At 50.0% G+C, this 22,931-nt stretch overlaps 3 protein-coding genes across 3 annotated transcripts; 1 reads left to right on the top strand and 2 right to left on the bottom strand.

Moving 5' to 3' along the window:
• Positions 1 to 2,068: 2,068 nt before the first annotated feature.
• Positions 2,069 to 3,057, top strand: SEPMUDRAFT_120503 (uncharacterized protein; the record flags this gene model as incomplete). Its single annotated transcript, XM_016901612.1, has 3 exons — positions 2,069 to 2,219; positions 2,669 to 2,905; positions 2,981 to 3,057. The coding sequence occupies 3 exons, from the start codon at positions 2,069 to 2,071 to the stop codon at positions 3,055 to 3,057; spliced, it is 465 nt and encodes a 154-aa protein (XP_016757786.1).
• Positions 3,058 to 12,486: 9,429 nt separating this feature from the next.
• On the bottom strand, positions 12,487 to 16,170 carry SEPMUDRAFT_151601 (uncharacterized protein). Its single transcript, XM_016906921.1, has 5 exons — positions 15,623 to 16,170; positions 15,304 to 15,410; positions 13,921 to 15,170; positions 13,599 to 13,871; positions 12,487 to 13,538 (listed from the first exon to the last, which is right to left on the bottom strand). The coding sequence occupies exons 3-5, from the start codon at positions 14,949 to 14,951 to the stop codon at positions 13,007 to 13,009; spliced, it is 1,836 nt and encodes a 611-aa protein (XP_016757787.1). The 5' UTR covers positions 14,952 to 15,170; positions 15,304 to 15,410; positions 15,623 to 16,170; the 3' UTR covers positions 12,487 to 13,006.
• Positions 16,171 to 17,947: 1,777 nt separating this feature from the next.
• Positions 17,948 to 21,361, bottom strand: SEPMUDRAFT_128272 (NADPH cytochrome P450 oxidoreductase). The gene is made up of 4 exons (XM_016902206.1): positions 19,009 to 21,361; positions 18,284 to 18,931; positions 18,133 to 18,203; positions 17,948 to 18,082 (listed from the first exon to the last, which is right to left on the bottom strand). The coding sequence occupies exons 1-2, from the start codon at positions 20,788 to 20,790 to the stop codon at positions 18,635 to 18,637; spliced, it is 2,079 nt and encodes a 692-aa protein (XP_016757788.1). The 5' UTR covers positions 20,791 to 21,361; the 3' UTR covers positions 17,948 to 18,082; positions 18,133 to 18,203; positions 18,284 to 18,634.
• Between the last annotated feature and the right edge of the window lie 1,570 nt (positions 21,362 to 22,931).

The following is a 22,931-nucleotide window of genomic DNA, read 5'->3' on the forward strand; positions in this document are numbered from 1 at the left end:
GACTAATAATACTCTACCGCACCACTGTACCGCCGACGTTATTCTAGATAATAAGTATAAGAACTATACGTAAGTTGCCCCCCCCCCCCTAGGCGTTATTAATTTCGAATATGAGTTGTTGTCCGTTCGTTCGCTACTACTAGGACAACTGCTAGTAGGGGTTATATATATATAGTATATAGATATCTATGTTAAAACGATATATATATTAAGTATAGATATCTAGGACCTATATGTAAATACGCGTCTAAATTATATATCCGCCCTAGAGAAAACAATAGGTCCTACAGCTATAGATGAACGTGTTCGGCAGACGTGGTCGGCGTATAAGGCGTATACCCTACTAGCGGCCTTAGGATATATATAGAATCCCTGTATAGATTACTAATTACCTTCCCGCGAGATCCGATATACTCTAGAGATAAGCGCCTTAGCAAACTCCGGGTTTTCCTTATACCCCCCGTATTTTCCTTCTCTCTTTTCTTCTCTATCGTCAACTTTGTCAATCAACCGAGACATACTCAAAGCTCTCAAAATGCCTAATATGGATACTGTTTCCCTCTCTACCTACGTCTCTGCCTCCCTCCCTAGGGATAACGACGACCAACTCGACCATAGACTCGATTTACTACAGGACGAACAATCGAGACCTAGAGGGCTTCCGAAGGCTGCTTTTGATAGCGGAACTGATATAAGGACTCAGAAGTAGTTAGATAGGACACAGGAGGAACGAATGGAGCCGCTCGAAAAGATATCCTATCTCGGAAAGGGGAAAGAAAAGCAGGGAACTCAGGGTACCGCAAAAGTAATCTACGATCCTAATTATAGCGGAGAGAAGGAGGACAAGCAGGTAACTCAAGGTACTGCGGGAGTAATCTATGATCCTAATTATAGCGGAGAGAAGGAAGAAAGGCAAGCAAATCAAGGTACAGGTCTAGTAATCTATAGTCCGGAGACTAGCGAAGATTCGGATATACCGATTAGGCGGCGTATACGACAACCACCTCAACCGACAGCCTCTCCTGGACTAAGTAAAAGCCTCGCCGAAAGGAGGCGGGGACGTACGAAACTAGTCGCGAAAAAGTCCTATCTAGGGAATAAGAGGCCGATAGGGAGTCAACGGCCGCAGAAGAAGCCTATAATACGAAAGGCACCCAAAGCGAGAACTAAGCGACGAACAAAGCCTGGTATAGCTGCTCTTCGCGAGATTAGGAGATACCAGAAGACGACCGAGCTGTTAATACGTCGACTACTATTCTAGAGGATCTGTCGGGAAGTTACTTTAGATATCGTAAGTAAATCTTCGAGTAGCGTATGCCGGTTCCAAGCAGAGGCCCTCCTCTGTCTACAGGAAGCGACGGAAGCGTTTCTTACACTTGAGTTCGAAGTCTCTAATATGCTTGCAATACATGCGAAACGAGTGACGTTGCAGCAAAAGGATATAGTACTTTGTCGATGGATTCGGAAGCGCTTCCTAGGGGAAAATAACGGAAAAGATGACTTTTAAGCTTTTGGGAATCTGCCGACCATATCTGCCGACCATGTCTGCCGACTATGTCTTAGGGGAAGGATTAGGACTCCTACCGAGAAGACTTTCCGATAATATTTACTACCTGTACCGACCGTACCTGCCGACCGTACCTGCCGACCGTACCTGCCGACCGTACCTGCCGACCGTACCTACCGACCGTACCTGCCGACCGTACCTGCCGACCGTACCTGCTGACCGTGCCTGCCGGTCACTCCCGGCAATTGAAGATTACGTACGCAAACCTTATTTGGATCTCGTATGAAGTGCGCATGTGTTATTACTCAGGCAGCAAACAATCCGTAGCCTCTGATTGGCCGAGCGGTTGTCTCCCAACAACACAAAGTTACTCTCCACTTCAGAAAAAACCTAACTTACTACATCAACATTGCCCCCTTCTTTTCTCTCTCTCCTCACTACCTCCACTACACTATACTACACTACCACACCACACCACACCACTACACCACACCATACCACCGCTACTACACCATACCATACCACCGCCACTACACCATACCAGCGCACCAATCTACTACAATGGCCTCGGCTATGTCGATTGCGCAGAAGCGCAAACAATCGATTGCTCGCAAGACTCCTCGCACTAGTAGAAAGGGACTTCCTTCGCGCACAGGTAGTAAAAAGCTTCCAGGCGCTCGCATCAAGAAGGGACACAGATATGCCCTAGGTAGTAAGTAATTCCAGAATGCAGATCTGTAGCCGGCATTTGTGGTCGGCATTTGTAGTCGGCATTTGTGGTCGGCACTAACTTCCTCAAAGCATTGGCTCTCAAAGAGATTAGGAAGTGCTAGAAGGAGAGCCTGCTCTACATCAAGAAAACCCTATTTGCCAGACTCATCAAGGAGCTCGTTATGGATTAGGCTCATACACCTCTTCGCATTCAAGCAAGCGCTCTTGGCGTTCTTCAAGAATATGCTGAGTCTCTCTTAGTGAGAATCTTCACCTGTAAGTCTTCCTATTTCTTATTCTTTCTGATTAATTACTTACTTACTTACTTACCTCCTCTAGCGGCTAACCTTTTGGCCATTCACGCTAAGCGCGTCACACTCTAAGGCAAAGATATAGAGTGTCTTCGCTCGCTCCTCAAGGAGTAGGGTGTTTGGCCTGACGATTTCGTAGTCTGCCCTTACAACTCTGGTCCTGTCAATCCCAATTTCATCTATACAGAGCCAAAGAAGAACAAAGCTCCTAAGGTGCTGAAACCGAAGGCTACGCCAAAATGCAAGCCTCTCCCTACCAAGAAGCCTCGACGAATTGTTGATCACGATTCCGACGAGGATATACCAGACGCTACTCAGAATCCGACTGTAGACAACAATGATAGCGAGGAACCTACTGCTCAGCAGGCAACTCTTGGTAAGTTACTCCTCTTTTATTATTAATTATAATATACTAATTTAATAGCTCAGGATGATACTCCGCTACTCCTAGATAATGAGCAAGAGGAAGATGATCAAGACGAAGATAAGCAGGACGAAGATGAGCAGGAGCAAGATGAGCAAGATTAAGATGTCTAAGGTCGAGACTTTCAAGCTAGTTATAATCAAGAAGAGCTAGATGATGATACTAGCGATAATGAGCAAACTCTTGAGCAGAGGTTAGAAGCCTACGCTAATGAGTTAGTGGCGGCAGCTTACGCGCTTACTGTTGCGAAAGAGCGTTCAGAAGATAGCGTACGCCTTGCTTAGCAAACTCTCGAGGGAGATGCGAAGAAAATTGCGCGTCAGTATTATAGTTGGCAGCGGCTGAACTTCGAAGATCAGCTTTGCGCCTATCAAAAGATTCAAGACGCTCAAGCAAAGGAGCAATCTGCTCTAGATGCTCAGCTACTTACTAAGAAGTAAGGTAGTTTCTGTCCTTAGTATATAGTAGCTTATAACTATAATCAATTGGTTAGAGCTTTCCTTTCTGGTAATCTCTTTTTAGTCTGTATATATAGTCGGCATATATAGTCGGCAGCTGCAGTAAGCATAAAATATTTTCCTATCAAAATCTGCGCTCTAGGAATCAGGTAGTAGGTATATATGCCTTATTCATATTATTTTCTACTATTTCGTAGGTATTCAACTCGTATTATGTAATACCTATTGCAATACCCATTAGGTATACCTACTGGGTTTTTACCGTTGGGTTGTACCCCGCTTATAAGCTAGGTACCCAGCTTATTTGTAGGGTTGGGTATTTAAGTTGGGTTGTACCCAACCCATACCCAACCTAACCTATGACGAGGCCTAGATACCATTTAGCTTACAGAACTATCTAGTTTCCTTCGCGACGTAGTACTTACCCGGATCGCAGAAGATCGCCGCTAGGGTCGGGTAGTAGGCAATGTATGCCGCTAGTCTATCTATAGTATCCCTCGTAGAGCAACCTAGTACTGTAGAGGTAAAGGACATACGGTCGAAATAATCGATAAGGTATAGTACGTACCTGTTTCCCCGGGCAGTCTCCGGGAATAGACTAATCCAGTCTATCCTAAACAACTACTACGGTCCTATTACCTCGATCGGTTACTACGGTTATAACCTAGTACAGTTGGTATACCTCGCGCACTAGATATACCTAAGGATGTACTCTCGGACGTTACTAGCGATGTTTGGCTAGTAGACTCCTAACAATTTCTTAATAGTAATATCGGTATAAAAGTGGCCCTTGTCGTCGTAGACCTGCTACAGCAGCGGACCTACCTCCCTTAGGAGGAGGTATACTGCCTACTTAGAGGTTTTGGTCCTCTAGTACAACAGTCGACCGTTCCTTTCGTTATAGCGGTAATATATTGATTGCCTCTTGAATGCCGCTCGTTTAGCTGCGTCTACTAGTAGGAGCTCTCCTATAGTGCAATATCGGTACATATTACCGTACTATAAGGATCTCTCAAGTTCGGTGTTCTTTATCGGCTAGCTTGTCGTCGTAACGGAGAAGCTAGTCTATCCTAATAGGTACGGACCCTCGTTAGTAAAGCTAATAGAGAGTACGGTGTTAACACTATGTGCTTAGTAAGTTCTTACTATCTTCGCTGTAAGTTGTTTTAGCTTGTCTTAGTAGCTACCCTTACTAGTCTTCTAATACTACTTATCGCCTAGTAGATGTACGGCAACCTTATTAGCGAGATCTCTGATCATCGGCGTCTCTTTTATCGACTCGTCCTTATCGAACTCGAAAATCGTTCGGCTAAGGCCGTCGGCTGCTACGTTCTTTTTTCTAGCAATCTATTCGAAACGGATGTTAAGTATCCGGAGCTTCTGTACCTATCGGAAGTAGATGTCTTCGTAGGTATAAGAGTTTAGGAATCCCTCTAGAGGTTTCTAGTTATAAAACACGGTAGAGACTTGCTCTACCTATAGCCAATGTTTGAACTTTATAGCTCCGCGAAAAATTACTAACAGTTCCCTCTTGTAGGTGTCGTAATTTCGCTCGATCTTTATAAACCTAAACGAATTATACTAGAGCGGCCTCTCTTCCCTATTCTGGATTTAGGTAATAACTATCCCGGCACCCCCTCCGGACGCGTCCGTATACATCCGGCATAGCAGTTTCGGGTTATATCCGAACATTGCTACTACCGTATAACACAGTCGCTTTAGGAGGTTAAAGGACAGGTCTTATACCGAAGTCTAGACAAACTTCTTCTTTCTAGTAAGTATAGTAAGGGGGAGCGCTACCTAGGAGAAATTTTTAACCTAGCGTTTCGTAGTCTAGACGGTGCTAAGGAACTCGCGAATATTTTCTTGCGACTAGGGTATCGGCTACTCCTTGATCCTTCTTAGGGCGTCTTCTTTAATTATTATTCTGCCTCCTAGATAGTACTATCTGCCGAGTACGAAGATTTTTGTTATAAACAGCCGGATCTTTTTAGGAGAGAGCTTTATCTATGCCTACAGTAGTCGCGGCAGGACGTATACCTTAAGGTAGTCGTATCCTTTAATAAAGACGCGGTCGTCGGGAATGCTATCTCCTATTACGCCGAAGCTATTATCTATAAATACGGAACAATGCTGCACGTCTGGTCGTTCGCCGCCGTATATTAGTAAGGGTTCTAGGTCTAGCGGTAGTATTGCTCCTAATGCGATGTACATTAGCTCGGTTATAGTAAACGACGCCGACCGTTCGCCCTATAGCATTCTCGTTGGTTAATATTGACCTATTCCTAGTACCGAGAACGCTAGCAGGTACCGATCGTCCGGGTGTATAGGAACCGACTAATAGGTATGCTTAATATCGAATTGAAAGTACAACTTGTAAGAGGGATTTGATAAGAAGTTATACACTGCTTCCTAATTATACATCTAGTTGCCTAGTTAGTCTTCGTATACCTAATAGTAGTTAAAGACCAACCGAGGCTGCTCCTATCCCTCTCGCGGTACGATTATTAGTACCGTATTCTATTCGGATAGCTTGCCGTTCGCATAGAACGTTTTCTCGTATATACTAGCATCGATCCCGTCCTAGATAATACGGCGAAGCTAGTACTCCTTCTAGCCGGCGTATCTGCGCTGCTTTGCACTATATACCGGGGTTCCCTCTTTGAGTCGCACCCGGTAATGTATAAGGTCGATCGGTAGGATATCCTTGAGATCGTCTACAAAGATGTCCCGGTATACCTATAGCAGGGCTTTTACCTTATCCCTCTACTCCTCGGTCGTCGCTAGTAGTCTAACCGCTAGGAACCCTCTATACTTGAACTAGTCGTCTACTTCCTTAGGCCCTAGGACATCTGTAGTATTCAGGCGGACTACTCGTCGCTCTACGGGAAATAGTTGTTTTAGTAGCTCGGTAGTCTTTGTCTCGAATACGGTAGCTAGTCGGACCGTATTGACCGAACGGTAGTCTAGGTCTAGGTGCTTAAGGCAGTAGAACCTCAAGCCGTACCTATAAGGTACTAGCAGGTCCGACGGGTCTGCCGTCTCCTAGATCTTCTATTCAAAATATAGCTGGTTATACTTTACCGTAGCTAGTAGGACTGCTGTATCTTCTTAGGTCTTCTCGGTTATTGTCGGCGCTGCCGGACGAGGTGCTAGTACCCGTAGTCTTAATTTGGGCTCTAGTAAGAGTTCTTCGAATATAGGGCTCGGTAGCTCGTACTCGTCGCTATTGTCAAAGTTCGGTAATGCTTGTATAAATATAGGATCGGGTTATGCTTGTATAAATAATAGTTCTTATATCGTATTAGCAATGTTTGATATAGTCTTAATACTCTCTAATTGTAGGTTCGCATCAAGCCTTTTTGCGTCCTGCTAAGGACTCCTTAGTTTTCCTCCTCGGAGGTATTATCCTCCGAGGTCGTAGACTCTAAGTCCGAGCCGGAGCTATCGCTGTCTAATTCCGTCTCGTACTACGGTGCCGGTAGAACCTTAGTTACCTTCGCTATAGTAGGTACCGCAAGTTCGGTCCTTGTCTCCCTACAGCTCGGGTTACTAATATATAGGCTCTCTTCCCGGATGTCAATTATTGTATATACGCTATAGAGCTACGGAATGCCAAGCAGGAGCAGTAATTAGTAATGTTAGCATCTCTTCTCGGTGCCTGTAGTAGACGGTGCGACTACCGCCTAAGTACGACGATAAATCCTATACGTAGATATATTGATATATACCTAGTAGCGGAGCGGTACAGTGTCCCTACTAGCTACCCCTATAAACAACTGCCGCGAGTCGATCTCGCTAAGACTCCTTAATTAGAGCCCTAGCTTCTCGACGAGCGGTATATAGATTACATTCAGATCCGAGCCCTAGTCGGCGTAGGATAGGTAACGGGGTATAGATACCCTTCGAGACGATTTGTCCTTCTACACTTCGACCGCGACCGAGAATAACTTGCCTTCCTTGCCTAAGTAGGCTCGGAAGTCCGTAGTAACCTCGGTGTCTAAAGGCATACGGTTTACCGCGCTTATATTCGAAATCTTGTATATCTTGCAGTTTATAGTCGGTTCAGTCTCTTCGTTATCGGCGCCGACTCCGAGGTATGCTTTAGTAATATGCTTTTTCTTGTTCTTGCCTCGCGGCTCTCGCGGGGCTTTACTTAGGGTAATCGTATTATCGCGGAACTTCGGTAAGAGTTAGAACATCTCCTATAGGTCGACACTTAGCTTTTGGCGCTGCTAGATACGTTTAGTCAGGCTCTTACTCGTAATTAGGCCTTGCTCTATATAATATTGAATAGGTTATAGCTCCTTCCGAGACTTCTTCTTTTTCTTAGGAGCCGCCGGCAGTATTAGGATGAATCCCGGTAGCGGCGGTAGGCCTTCTACTATAGGGTTGTCGATATCGTAGTCGATTAGGTCGTATATGCCTAGTAGGCGGTAGACTCGGTTAGGTTGCTCTAGAGCTTCTAGTACTCCGCCTAGTACCTCCGGTACTTTGCCCGGTCGTCCGGCTATCGGGTCGAAACGCTAAATATACTTTCCCGGCTCGGTGCGAACGGCCGGCATCGAGAGCTTAGTAAGTTCTTCGCCTAATACCTTGTCGCCTAGGTTGGCGTAGAAGTCTACTCGTTCCTAGTTACTATCCTCGTCGACAAAGAAGAATCTGTTAGCGTTAGCAAACGCTACCTTGCGCTTAGGGGCTTCGTCTTCGGTATCTTCCGGCGTGAATATCCTATACGAATTATATACGCTTTCGACGTCCGATTCCCCGTCGTTAGTAACGTACCCGACTGTACGCCGTACCGGTAGGGTAATCGCGTTCGGCCCTAACGCCTAAGACCCTGCTAATGCTCCCGACTGCTATACATTGTCTCTAAATACTACGTTCTTAAGCATATTCTATTCGTCTCGTAATAGTAGTAGAGGGTTGCCTAGGCATTCGGTACCCTTAACTGCCTTGTAGCCTAAGACGCCGTCTTTAATACAAAGGAATCCTATTAAGCAGTTATACTTGCGAGAACTATTAACGAACTCGTTTCGCGATGTCTTTAGGTCAAACCTACGATCGAACGTACGGCTGGTTGTTAGGTTGCTCGGTATCGGGTTGCTCGGTAGCACCGAGGCTAGCGGCGGCGGTAGTACGGCTATAACTAGGGTCGGTACAACTTGCTGCGTTGCCGGCGCTATACTAGGCTAATAACTAGGGCTAGTACCTTAAGAGGCCGTATTTAGGTTCGCGCCCGGTACGGCGCGCTTACCTTTTCCCTACTAATTGCGTTTCGGGAGGAGCGTATAGCTATACTTGTTATATAGGGCCAATATCTCCTCGAACGAACTTAGTCTACTATATACGGTAAGTAGCTTCTAGTTCGGGATAGGAACTGCTAGTACTTCTGTAGTTAGCGTACGGAGCTTATAACGGTCAAACGGGTAAGGATCTCGCCTAGACAGGTCTTTTAGCTAGTTAAGGGCGTCCATCTTGTCTACCGGGATTCGGAACGTATCTAATCGGCTATCTTTAACGGTTAGTACTAGTATAAGCTCGTCTATAAGTTCTAGTCTCTTGTTCTCAATTATTACGTCTACAAGTTTGCGCTCTATCTCTAGGCGCTTCTGTTGTAGGACGGAGTACTTATACGCTCCGTACAACGACCTAGTAGTCGTGACTGTATAGTACTCTAGCGATTTTATTATTAGGGCTAGGTTATAGATTCTACGGAGGTAGGCCTTAATAGCTATAGAGAGGAAGGTAATATAGAGCGGGCTCAGATCTTGCCCGTTCTCGTAGTCTTGCCCGCTACAATTAAGAAGAAGATCTATCGCTCGGTAGTAGTACTCGAGCAACGTTTCGTCCGGCGATTAGCGTAGCTTCTAGAGCTTTGGCAGCGAGGACTTATCTGCTATATCGCGTCTTCCGTACCGGCCGAGGAAGAGGTTCTTAAATGTTTGAAGGTCTTTCTCGGTAGCTTAGGACACACTCTCGTTAGAGAGAATCTTTCGTACTATCTAGTTACGGTCGGCCTAGTCTTCAGCATCGCTACCGAATTGTAGATAGGAATCTATAGCGGATAGTATCTCTATAGGAGGTACTCTACGGTTAGCGTACTGCTTAGCGAGCTCGAACTCTACCTTACGAAGCTAACGGGTACTATTCTATATCGTCCTATCCTTCTTCTTCCCGAAGAAGTACGGGATTTGCGGTCCGGTAGAATTTATAGTAGTATACTTAGCGTCGGTACCGTTTATTGTAGCTAGAGCGGTCTCTTAAAGGTAGTACGTCTTGATTAAATCGAATGTTTAGGGTCTAAGCAGTTCTCTTAAGCGTTCTTCTTTAGTAGGAACGTACGGATACGGTAATCGTTAAGGGGTATAAAAATCCTCGGAGCTGTATCCTGCCTAGTACAACTCCTCGGCTAGCGTACTTGCTTGTTAGGTAACTTCTGGTAACAGTGTACGTAGTGTTATACGCTAGTGTTACCGTATCTTGGTATCACCGTGTCTTAGTATTACCGCGTCTCGGATGCACCGTATAAATAAGGTAAGGAAACGTCGGATATAAGAGGATTAGGGGGATTGAGAATTCTAGTCTTAGGGCGGGAGACTCTAGGTATATATATCGACGAACTTGCCTCGATTGTTCGATAGTTTTCTAGAAGGTATAAACTCTTACGGAAGGTATCGTAAAGCTTTGCGGGCAAGTACGGTCCGACTAATAGAAGTCTCGATCTGTAACCGGGAAGGTATAGTTCGGCTAATAGAAGTCGTCGCTTAGTTTTAATAGCTTATAAACTCTAATCTCTTGTAGGCCTTAAGTGCCGGGGGAGGTAAACTTGTACAGATGTAGATATACCGTAGATTTAGGTAATCCGCGTATAGGGGAAGTCGTAGATACGGTATGTTTCTCGCTTCCGTAGAGCTGTCGCCCTATAGTACCGTATAAATCTATATACGGTAGACCCGTTCCCTAGCTATACCGTACAAATCCGATCAAACTTAACCTCTTTTACGTATAACGTACGGTCTAATTTGTCGAGCACTTTAGGGGGAATTAGCGGTAGGCAACGTAGGATGTCCCTAGCGGTTCTCGGTAGCTTTCCGAGGCGCTAATTAAGCTCCCGGAATCTTAGTACGCCGTATTGCGCAGCGGTAAGCTACTCGTCCGTCTAGAGCTCCTCCGAGGAAGGCTAGGCTAGTAAAGACCGGTCCCTAAGGTAGTTCTAGAACAGGACTCCTTACAACGGCGACTTCGCGTACTCGAGCACCTTATAAGGGGATACTCTTTCGGCGGTCCGGGAACTAGGAACGCTTCCTATAGCGTCTACTAGAGAAGACAAGGGGGAAGGTAAGGGGGAAAGCAAGTCGTAGTAGGGATGTCTAATAATCTGAAAGCTATATACCTGTCCGGTAGAATATATATTAGTATAGTGGGTCCCTACCCTGGTGGAACCTTCCCTCGGTGCCACCGTGCAAGGGAGGCACCGAGCACGGTTCCACCGTGCCTGGGTATCACCACGTTTACTCCTTCCTCCGCTCTCTCGTACCTTGCATATGGACTAGGCTGAGACGAGATATAGTTCCAGAGAGTCTTCGAGGATCTGCCGCCCGGAACGGGGATTGAAAGTCTACAACAGCCGGACGATGTCTGCCGACGAATACACGCCCTGTCCAGATATGCCCGTCTTCGTGTCACTGTGACTGTCTTGACTACCTTACTGAGCCTTACTCTGGACGTCTTGACGAGGGTGCCTGCTACTGTATGTACCGCACATGTTCCTTTTCCCTCTCCCTAACCCAACCAGGAAAATCTCATGCCTGATCAAAAGCCCCCAATGCTGTGCTTGCACTGTGACTGTGTCTCACGAACCCCCTTCTCGCAACCAAACCAACAGTCTAGATAAATCAGGTACATGTATTCGAGTACATGTATTCGAGTCTCTCAAACTCTCCCAATCCGCAACCCTCCAAAATAGAAACTGCCCGGTAGAGCTCTCGCCACGTCTTCACTGCCTTACCTTAGGTATCCAAGGAGAATCCCCGCTGCCAGCACAGCAAAAATGGAAAATATTTCCTAGCGCGTCAAGTCCCCTCCTCCAGCAGCTGAGCTGAGATCCAGGCAGATGCAATCAATTATGCAACATGCGATGATGACCACAGACAGTCTGACACGAGCTTCTCCATCCTACACCACTTTATTAATAAAACGCACACACAGAGGCTTATTAATACCTACAGAGGAGCCCTCGGCCCCTCGTTGATACATAGGTACCTAGGTATATAGGTACATTACCTACCTCTCTTGACAGGAGCGCCAACCCGTGGACCCTCCCGGATCAACTAATGTAGGTCTTCCTCCCATATTCCAGGTATTCGGAAAAGCAATATCTTCAGCTTCCCTCCTCATCCTCATCATCCTCAACCTCTCCGCTCCTCATCCTCTTCTATCCCAGAACAAACCATATGCATGCCAATACCGTTTCACCTTTCGCAGGAATCTCCATGCTGCAGGCCGCCAAAACAAAAAAGAAAAAGAAAAGTGGGCTGACTGCACCATCTGCACATCTCTACCAAGATGGTACCTGAAGTAGGAGGACTAGGTACTCAGAGATCGGAGACAAGAAGGAGGAACCAATCCCTACCTACCTACCTCCTACGATACGAATTTCCCAATGGCAGGTCGAGGTAGGGCAAAGTAGGGCAAGGTGAGGTAAGGTGAGCTACCTTACTTACCTACCTTACCTACCTCTTACATGTACCTACCCACATAGTCACATACCTTATCTTCCCCTTGTCGATGTCAGCCGATTCAATACCCTCCAGTCGGCATGCCGACCATCGAGTGCACACGGCTGCAACAAACCTCCGAAGCGGTCTAGGCATTACCGCCTCGACACGAGAGTGCGCCTGCCGCTGTCTAATCGTGTCAAACGTCAACAGCCTGTAGAATATTGTCACCACCCACCAGTTGCTGGGCTGCGCTCATGTGCAGGCCAGATCTAAGCCACATCATATAGAATGATCAGAAAACAGCATCGACATCGAGACAAAGAATGCACAACAGTCATCAGCGACATACAATCTTTGTACCACTGTATTTACTTGTTCATGCAGCCGAATCATGAACATTGTATAAAACAATCGCAGCAAAAATTACCATTACTTCCCATGCAGTGCCGCCCGTGTAATCTGATGTCCGATGATGCCCGTGGAGGCCGTAGTCTTGAAGGCCGAGCCTCACCGCCGCCGATAACGTGAACAAAGTAGAACCGATAACATATTGTAAAAACTTAAGTACGAAACCATTCCAAGCCAGCCACCGAAGGCATGACAACACACATTGTTGATGATCATGTTAACATGTAGATGCCGCCATATCACTCTGTTGAATTGTCCATATTGTTGTTGTGGAAAGTGAGTGACTAGTTGAACAGAAACGCAGCATGCTGTAGAAATGCAGAAGTCCGGGTGCCGCAGTGCATGCCGTCGTGGTCAATCGTGGGATCGTGGCACCATTCGTCTACTCGTGATATTGTACAGAGTGCATTCGTGTCGTTGACAGTAGTGATAGGACGAAGAGAGGATGGCCGGCAGTGTCATCCTTACTCTTCAGAAGATGGTGCCGCAGAGTCCACCGGACTGTGTGCATGAGCAGTCGCGGGAGAAGTAGCAGTATGCTTTGCATCGGCAGTGTTCTCGGGTGTGGCAGTCGGATTCTCAGCACCAGAAGCGACATTTATCTGGACAAGTGGAGGCTGAGCAGCGTTGGTGAACGGCACGGCACCGAGAGGGCTACGCCCGGGTACCTGGCGGATTGCTGACTGGGCCCAACGCTGGCCCTGAATTGGGACAGCTGAAGTGGTGCCCAAGTACTGGTCGAACTCGTTCGTGTTCTGGGTAGTGTCGTGTACGGTCGATCCAGCGTATGGAAGACGGCCCTGGCGCCAAGCCTGTGTGGCGTACTCGTATTCTGCTGACCGAAACTGACGGGCAGCCTGTGTTTGCTGCTTGAGTAACTTCTGCTCCTGCGTGTCGGCGTAGCGGATCTGGACCTGGAGTTCCTCGCCAGCAGTATTGATGGTGTGGTTGTTGAAGATCTTGATGACCTCCTCACAGACATCGCGCGTCTCGAAGCTGATACAGAACGTCAGTAAGGAGAGGGTAACTCATACGGACGCCAGCAGGAAAGCTTACCGAGCGAAACCCACGCCACGACCGTTACCGTTCTTGTCACGAAGGATGCGTGAAGAGCAAACCTTGTGTGGCTGGAAGAGATTGGCCAGCTCGTGCTCGTTCATGGACTTCGGAAGGTTGGACACGTAGAGGTTGGTGTTAGCTTCGTCGGAGAAGGTCTTCAGCTTCGAGTAGAACGACTCGCGGGCGAAGCTGACTTCGTAACCCAGGTAGTGGAATCCACGGATACAGTTCTCGGCGTCCTCATAGTTGTGGTACTTGACGAAGCCAAAGCTAGATCTAAATCAGCAGCGTCGACAGAGACGTTGTGTACAACACTCACCCCTTGCACAGACCAGTGTTGAGGTCAATGATGGACTTCGAGCTCTTGATGTCACCAAACCGACTACCCCAAGACTCAAGCATCTCATCGGTGGTCTCGGGCAGCAGGCCACGAATGTAGACGTTCGTCTCGCCTCGCTGGTTCTCGAGAGCACGATCGAGTGGCTTCAGTGGAGAGGAAGGAGCGGGGATGGCTCGAGGAATCGGCGGCTCACGTGCAATGAGCATCTTGATGCGTGGAGACACGTCGCTCTGCTCAGGCTGCTTCGCCACAGGCATGCCATATGGTCCCATCATGGACGTTGGCGATGGAGTGCTGTGGGTGAAGACGCCACTGGGGGATCGGTTGATGGCAACGCCATTGTTAGAGAATGGATAGCCGGCGTACGAAGGCGTGGTTGGCTGATCGTTCTCGTTCGACGAGATGGAGCCACGGCGTGGTGTGATGAGCGTGGGAACCTCGCCAGTGGCACCGGCAGTGGTAGGAGTCCAGTTCTGAGACAGCGGGCTGTTGTCGTGCTGTTGGTAGCCGCCGTAGTTGAGCTGCGGCATGTACTGAGTCGCGTGGGGGGTGTACATGCCAGGAGATTGGGAGTTAGCAGCAGCGCCGTAGTTGTTGGGGTACATGTACTGTCCGCCAGCGCCGTACATCGAGGCCGCCATCGAAGTTGCAACGGGGAGGCCTCCGTAGCCGTTGTTGGCAGCAGTCGACATCATGGCGTTCTTAGCCTGAGCCGCAAACGACTGGTTGCCCATGTTCATGCCTTGGAACCCATGAGCGAGAGCCCCCATAGGATCGGATTGTGGGTTGTGCTGCATGCCGTAGCCCTGACCTTGCTGGCCACGAGTGGCGTACTGCTGGTTGCTGTACATGTTGCCGTTGTTGTAGCCAGTCTGCTGGCGGTTGTAGCCGGTGTTCTTCGAGTCCATGGCTGCCATGTTCTTGTATCCACGGTCAGCTATATGCTGACGGCGAGGCTGCGTGCCGAACCGCAAGTTGTGAGTGTTAGGGAGATGACCATAACCTGCCATCGTGTTTGCTTGTGAGGGGGAAGAAAAACTGTGATGTCGAGTGGAGGATGGTTTGCAGGGAGCAGGATCTAGGCCAGACCGGAGTGCGAAATGCCCAGGCCAGCAGTGCGATGGAGCCGCCAATGCAACGACAGACAACGCACAGGAGGTCTTACCAATGAGCTCTGGTGTGGATGGATATCTTCCAAAAGGTTGTAGAAGGGAGCGAAGTTCGAGTTGCTGCAGAAGTTTCTGGTCAGCACGGGCATGGGACGGTGGGCTCGAAAACGGCCGCCGGGGGAAGAAAGGTAGGGAGAGGAGACCAGCAGCTGCGCCAGTGGAACGTGCAGTGGAGGAGTTGGGGAGGACATACCTTGTGAAGCCCGTGATGTTCGAGACTGCTGCTGCCGCCGCCGGCCAGGTGGTGAGAGTGAGGGGAGTGCTGAAAGGAGTGGTGGTGGTTGTGGTCGATGTGCTAAGCTGTAGCAGAGGCGGTAATGTCAACGGCGAATGCACGAATGAAAAAGAGCAGAAGTGGTGTGGTGTGTAAGAAGTGGGCGTGGTGTGGGAGAAGAGGAAGAAGAGGGAGACAAGCGGCGGGATGAAATAGGAAGAAGTGTTTGGCAGCCGAGCGTTGGGTCCTGCCAATTGCGAGGTGATTTCGGGCAGGTGCGGTATGGGGAAGAACGGACCTCGTCGGTGATGGCAAGCTCGTCTCTCGCAGAAGTCAGGTCAGGTCAGGTAGGAATGAAGTTGGAGGGCACTTCCAGAAGAAGGATTCGAGGGTCTGAGATGGCAGTGACCGTTATTCCACGTGGCGCGGCTGCACGGAGCGCAAGAGGCAAGCGAAGTCGTCGTCGTCGTCGTCCTCGCGGGTCGTCGAGATATGCGCCGCTCCCAGGCAAATCAATCAACGTTCTTGCGGTGACCACAACGCACACAATGTCTAAGCTACGGGCAATAGCAATGCTGCCGGTCTCGTCTGAGGGGGGAGCAGATGACGGGGCGGTGGTGGGAGAGGGCAATGGATGATGGCGGGGGACAGAGGGACGGAGATCAGGCAGTCGATACAGTCAGTCAGTACCAGCGGACGGGAAGTGATAGATGGAGGGCGTGAGGATGTGCCGGTCAGGTACCTGAGCAGGAGAGGAGCGGCGCCGGGCTGGAGGGTCAGGCAGGTCTGGAGGTTAGGTACCTCAGGTCAGGTAGTAAGGTGGTAAGGTAGGAGGCACATGTACTGGTAGTGACCTCTCCATAACCCACCCCGTCCCTGCTGGAGCGGACCTGTCGCACGCATGCAAGCCCGGCCGCCTTTGTTCACTTCTGCGACACATTCTCTCGTTGCACACAATCCGCTGCGGCATTCGATTAAGCTTTGCCCAAACGCCCCCCGAACCCCCATACCACCGGCTCAGAATGGCCGGGTCAGTCGGTGGTAACTGGTAGGGCAGCGCACATGTGAAGCGTTACTACCGCCACCCTACGCGCCGACCAGCTGCATCTCCCTCTTCCACCACCTGTCGGTAGGTTAGAAGCGCGCGCTCCCGCCACCCCACGGGCCCCGAGTCCACCGCGACCGACTTTTGCAAATGCGATCTATCACTTTTGCAGGCGTTTTCACCCTTCACCCGGGCTGCTCTTCGGAAGCCGTGCCCCAGCTCCCAATCTCCTCCAGCGCGCGCGCGCGCACGCCCATTCTGCGCCTGTCGTCCGCGCACTCGAAACCACTAGCCCCGCATCGCCGCCGCTCTCGACTGGTGTGCCGTGGGGCCTCACCCTCCGCCCTTGGCACCGCGTTGACGCAATTCCTCCTGCGGGCTTGACAGTATCAAAGCGCGCCTACTGGCATTTCCTGAAAGAGCGAGTTCAATGCAGATCGAATGTTGTGCCTGCGTTCGTTCGCGGGCCTGACCTTGCTGACGGGGCTAACGCGCGTCTGTTAGTGCCTGGATGGGGGCTGCAGAGGCGATCAAACTTGAGGTCGACGACTCTGGCAACCACGCTGCGTGCGGCACATGATCGTCGTCCTTCCGAATCTGCTGCTTCTTACACGAAACTGCTTCGCGGGCTGCTTCATTCAGCCACCAGGTCGCCGACTAGCGTTGCATAGACACCGCCAGCCCGGTTGTTCGTCATCTCCGCCGACCTCTACCCCGTTTGGCAGCACAAGACACCCAGCTCTGCCAGCTCTGGATGTGATTCGATTCGCCACAGCTGGCGAGCTATCGCGCGTGGTGCGTTGTCCTCCTCAACATCCTGCCATCAGGCCGACCAGAGAGACGGCCCGGCTGCTGCTGCTGCTGCAAGGTGCCGTTAGAGGTCCGGTACGCAGCGCATTACACATTGTACCACCATAGACCGTGAGGGGTATGTCCATGCCTGCTCGCACTCTGCACCTGTATGCACCGTCGACACACGGTGGACGGCTCCCCAGATGACGTTCAAGCATTGTTCCTGACTGTGCTGCAATGCGATTCGAGCGGTTCACTTTCCGGACCGCTGACCACGGCAGCAAAGTGTCAAACCAAATCCTCACAGCAGTAGTGTCAAGCAGCGGGCAGGGTCATTATCTTGACTGCCAGCGCTTCGAACCAGGTTGTCGGGAATGCCCCTACGAACTGTGACATTTAGCGAGCTCTCGTTTACCACACGTTGCGCAATCGACGAACGCCGGCGGGTTCGCCGATACCATCTGTCATGGCATCGTCGAATCACGGGCAGCTTCACAAACCGAGTTGAGTGTATCTCATGATTCCCATCATGCAAGACGCGTGAGAAGAGGAGATGTGGGACCGGGAATCCACATCCTGATTGTTCTCGTCATCATTATTGGTGTTTGCGCCATGCCATCGATACATGCCATCCATTCAGCCTCGCTCGGGCTCTGCCCCAACCTGAACATATATATGCAAAACGAGGCCATGCGCGCCCTCTCTTTGCTGCGGGTGGTATTGTTTTCAGGATGAAAGGAAAAAGTCGTTTTTGATGAACAAACGTGGACCGCACAGAAGAAATCATGCAGTCCGAGCTTGATGAGACAGAGTTTCATTTTTCCGCAATCACATCACCTAGGTGCCCGGGCGTTTCGCGTAGATCACTGGCTGGCTACACAAGATGACGGCTCTTCAAACACACTGCTAAACGCGGTATATGTACGTTGCAGTGTTGCACCTCCTCGGCTAGGCTGACTACCTCACCGCAGGGCTCACACAGTAGGTACATGTACTGTACTGTATGTACCACCAGAGCAGCTGACCAGGTTCCTCTCCCTAGGTAAGGTCAGGTAATCTTGATGAAATAAAGTGTTCCACCTGATGATAAAATGATGATGGCTAACGACGATGTGCAATCAGTCATATGGAACGAACAACCTGTAATCGCGCGCGCGACGCTAGAGCTATCTAGCCACCTAAGCTACCTAGCTAGCTACAACGGCGACCGCCCACAACCTGTCCTGTACTACGAACCACCACAGACCTGACCAACCGCCCACGGCAGGCAGGCAGGTAGGCAGGCAGGCAGGCAGGCAGCATCGTGTCAAAACTCGAACAAACTCCGTTACCAGCGCCTGCATTTGCCCGTCTCCTTCGTCCGAAACTACACATTTCTTGTATTTGCTTCTCTCTCTTTCTCTTTCATCGACATTTCTTTGGGTAGGTAGGTAGGTAGGTAGGTTCTACTACCTTACCTACATGTCCCTTCCTTTACGACCAGACATCTTCCTGATACTGGTTCGCAGTTCGCATGCTCTTCACAATATCCTCTCCCTTCTTCTTATCCACGCCTCTCTGCTCGCTGATGATGGTTGCCAGAATGTCCGCCACCTCTTTGGCCATGTTGGCCGCGTCGCCGCAAACGTAAAAGTAAGCCTTTTGCTCGAGCAATTCGTTGATTTCCTGAGCGCGCTCTTTCATCTTATGTTGCACGTAGACTTTCTTGGACGATTCGCGCGAAAAGGCCGTGTCGAGGATGAAGTTTTCGCCGAGGTCGGATTGCCATTGCTACAGAAGAAGTGGGGTGGGTTAGCGAATGGGGTTGGGTGCGAAACGTGAAAATGCAAGTTGGATGAGCTGCTTACCTCCCAGTCCTCTTTGTATATGAAATCGTCGTTGCGGTTGCGGCAGCCAAAGAACAGGATTGTCTTGCCGACCTTTTCGCCATTCTTGGCCTGTTGTGCGCGTTCTTGCACGAAACCGCGGAACGGAGCCACACCGGTTCCCGGACCGACCATGATGATGGGCTTACTCGGGTCGGAAGGCAGCTTGAAGTTGGAGTGTCGAATGTGCACGGGAACGTGCACGCCGTCGTACTTGTTGCGAGGGCCTTGGATAGCGTAGTTCAGGCCGTGCGGGTCCGGGTTCGGATCACCGTGTTGCTTCAGTTTCAATGCGAGGAGGTAGTTTGTCGTCACGCCCTTGACGACGTGAGGAGCGCCGGGCACTTCGACGGATTCGACGACGGCGGTGATGGAGACCTTATTCTTTTGCACCAGCGAGGAGGAGGAGATGGAGTAGTATCGTGGTTGAATCTTGGTGATGCCCTCGATGAAGAGGGAGAAGGGGAGTTTGTCCCACTTCTGGCCACCGCCAATGTGCTCGAGGAATTGTCCCAAGTTGAAGTTCTTCTTGGAGACTTCTTCGGCAAAAGTGTCCTTGTCATTGCCAATTTTGCTTGCCTTCTCTTTGACCTCGTCGTTCGGTGCGAATTGCGAAAGCGTGGCCACGAACTGGCGAGACACGGGAGCGCAAATCTCGAGCTGGTATCGGAAGACGGTTTCGTAGGTGGTGGGCTGCGGGAAGGGGACTTTGGCGGTGGCATCGAGACCCTTGACCTTGATGGGCATGTCGCGCTTGTCGCTCAGACCGACAATGTGGAGCAGTCGGTCGACCTCGCGGCCAGGGTTGTTGGGCCAGACGGCAATGTGGTCACCGGTCGTGTAGGACAGGTTGGAGCCGGAGATGTCGATTTCCATGTGCAAGCAGTTCCGCGACTTGTCGTTGAAGAGTTCTCTCGATTCGGCAATGGATGCGATGTATGGGTTGTGTGCGTTGTAAGGTCCCTTGGATGTGCCTTCGAGGTGGTTCTTGTTGGGCTCACCCTTGTACACGATGGAGTCGTCATCCAAATGTTCCTGCTCCGTCACCTCGTATACCGGCTCATACACGGCCTCACGCTCCTCGAGGTTCATGGCCTCGCAGAGAGCGGCCCACATGGGCTCCTTCCATGCGAGGAAGTCTTCCTCCATGGTGCCCGCGCCATCGTCACCTTCGCCCGCATCTCCGATCCGCTGCGCACCCAGCTTCGTGAGCGACTTGTTCACCTCGCGGACCATGGAGTTGTAGTGCTCGTAGGTGTTGTTGCCCAGGCCGAATGCCACATACTTCAAGTTCTGCAGTGGTGACTCCTCGGAGCTCTTTTCGCTAAAGTTGACCTCATCTCCGTGGATGAACTCGTAGAACTCGACGGCGTTGTCCGTGGGCTCTCCCTCACCATACGTGGCCAGCACGAAGAAGGCGACCTTGTCTTCGGGGAACTGATCCAGATTCTCGAAATCATATTCTTCCAAATCGGCCGTCATGGTCTTGAGGCCGAATCGGGAGTGACCCTCTTTGGCCAATCGTTGAGCGTAGTCCTCGGCAGTGCCGGTCTGAGAACCGTAGAAGATGACACAGTTCTTGCCCGACTCCTCCATCTTCTCGAGAATGTTTCTCGTCTTTCCCGCCTTGAGCGCGCCATTGGCCTGGGAGGTGGCGTATGGGTCCTGTTGGACGGCCCAGTAGGTGCCTTTGGTGAAGTAGGCAACGGTTCCCAGCAGCAAGACTGCCAGGACGATGAGGTCCAGAGTGTCCAGAGAAGCCATGTTGGAAGAAAAAAGAAGGCAAACCCGACTGGTTCCACTTTCTCTCTCACTCTCTCACTCTCTCAGCAAGAAACGGCCGGTGGGGAGAGAGAGGGTGTGGGTTGCGTGAGGACAACTGTGGATAAGGTGGAAGTATGAGTGTCTAGTCGGGGCGGCTTTGACGCTTATCGCCAGTCCGTCCTAGGAGGTAGGGCTTCCCCGTGTGGTGCGCGGCTGACGTTCTCGTCGGGACAAGCTTCTGGCTCTCAGAGTCTCTCTCTCTCAGAGTCTCACTCTCAGAATCTCTCCGCTCTCTTTCCGCTCTCTCACTCTCTCTGGGTCCCTTTCTCTCTCTCTCCGAAACACTCCACTGCCGAACAATATTGACTTTTCCAAGTCTGGATTCGGTTCCTCTCTCTCTCACACTCTCACTCTCTCTATCTCTCACACAAAACGACACCGCCACTGGAAAATCGATGGAGAAAAGAACAAAGAATCCTCCAAGTTTCTTCTATATCAGAAACAACGCCCCGCTATTGCAGCAAAATGCAAAGAGGATTGAGATTGGAATGGACTGATACCTCCTTATGTTGAGAGGGAGCGGGCAAACGTGAATAAATGTGTGTCGTGGCGGGGTGTCGGCGGCGAGACACTAGCGCAAAGTATTGTCGTCAGGGATAATTTCTGCTGAGAGGGTCGGAGTGTGTGTGTGTGCAGACGTGGTTTTCATAAAAAAAAAAAGACTGATCAACATAGAATCGTTCGATATTTTTCCTTTTTTTATTATTTCTTTTTTTTTCTTTGCACACCGCCCTCTCGGTACCAGGTAAAGTGATCACACACACACAGACATAAATCTCTCTCTTTTTGGTGGATTGTGGATGATGGCACTGGCTTTATAGAAACCCGACAGTCAGATCGGGGACGAGAATCGTCAAAAACAACCCCGATGAACAAAACAAAAATCTATGACACGGAGAAAAAAGAAACCCGGCGAGAGTACCTCCTAACAACAACAGCAGCAGCAGCAGCAGCAGCAGCAGCAACAACAACAACAACGTGATAACATAGCGCATCGCCGTGCACGTGAGAAAGAGTATTACGGGATCGAAAAGTTGTATAGACACCGTAGCGGCAATGACCTACCTCCTAGATTCGGTCGGATGTTTTCTTGTTTCATTCATTATTACCTTACCTTATGATTCCTCTCACGTACCTCCTATGTTGTTTCCGATTCTTTCCCGCCAACCCTCAACGCCGACAAACGCGCGCGAGCGGACAAACGCAAGCGACTGGACTGGACTTTTTTTCAAACAAAATAAATGGCCGAGAAGCTACTAAATTGTCGTCCCATGTGAGAATGGTTTTTACCTCCTAATGGCAACGCCGATACAGGCGAGTCTCGCCCGGACTCTGGGTTTATGCAAAAGTCCGCGTTTTATGCAAAAAGAGTACCTCCTACTACCTCCTACTACCTCCTAGTGTGGCGGGACGGAGGGACGGAGGGACGGAGAGAGTGATGAGTGGTTGGGACAGCGCAGCAGGCAGGCAGCCACATTTTGCACACCGTCAACCGTTGTGACTAGTAGGTACATGTAGTACATACTCTCTCCGCGATCAGGAGCCGCAGTCGACTCCGCGTGGAGGAGGGGGAGGGGCAGCGTGATCGAGGAGAGAAAACCTTCTGGACCCTTCTCGAAGGAGGCGCGGAAGAGAGCCTTAATTCTGACCTTTTTTTGGTGGAAAATGGGTAAAAAGAAAACATCAAGTCACCTCGGCCATTCCGCACTTTTTCGCCACAACAAGAAAAGACCCTCTTCACTGCGCGAGTCTGCGATCAGGGAGAAAAGGGCTATGATTGGGTACTAACAACGACTCTACTACCTCCTACTCTACAGCTCTACACTACACAACGACCCGTACGAGTTTTTTTATGCTTCGTTTATGTCAAAAGTGTTGCCGCTGCCGGAAAGCACGGTATTCCATCCGCCTCGCCCAACCCATTGGAAAGTGGCCACACACGTACAGTAGCCACGAGCTATAGATGCTGCTGAGAGGTTGGCAGACGTCAGTCAGTCCAAGTTTTTTGACCTTGATTCATCAATCTGTTCCGAGCCATTGTCTTCTTCACTTCCTTTCCGGGCATCATCATCCCCATCATC

This window comes from Sphaerulina musiva, assembly GCF_000320565.1.
Source record: "Sphaerulina musiva SO2202 unplaced genomic scaffold SEPMUscaffold_10, whole genome shotgun sequence".
Lineage (NCBI taxonomy): Eukaryota > Fungi > Ascomycota > Dothideomycetes > Mycosphaerellales > Mycosphaerellaceae > Sphaerulina > Sphaerulina musiva.

Coding starts and splice junctions, on each gene's coding strand:
- SEPMUDRAFT_151601 (XM_016906921.1), bottom strand. CDS start 14,951: ATGGCAGGTTATGGTCATCTCCCTAACACTCACAACTTGCGGTTCGGC. Junction 13,872..13,920: donor AACACTGGTCTGTGCAAGGG/GTGAGTGTTGTA, acceptor ATTTAGATCTAG/CTTTGGCTTCGTCAAGTACC. Junction 13,539..13,598: donor CGTGGCGTGGGTTTCGCTCG/GTAAGCTTTCCT, acceptor GTTCTGTATCAG/CTTCGAGACGCGCGATGTCT.
- SEPMUDRAFT_128272 (XM_016902206.1), bottom strand. CDS start 20,790: ATGGCTTCTCTGGACACTCTGGACCTCATCGTCCTGGCAGTCTTGCTG. Junction 18,932..19,008: donor TATACAAAGAGGACTGGGAG/GTAAGCAGCTCA, acceptor CTTCTTCTGTAG/CAATGGCAATCCGACCTCGG.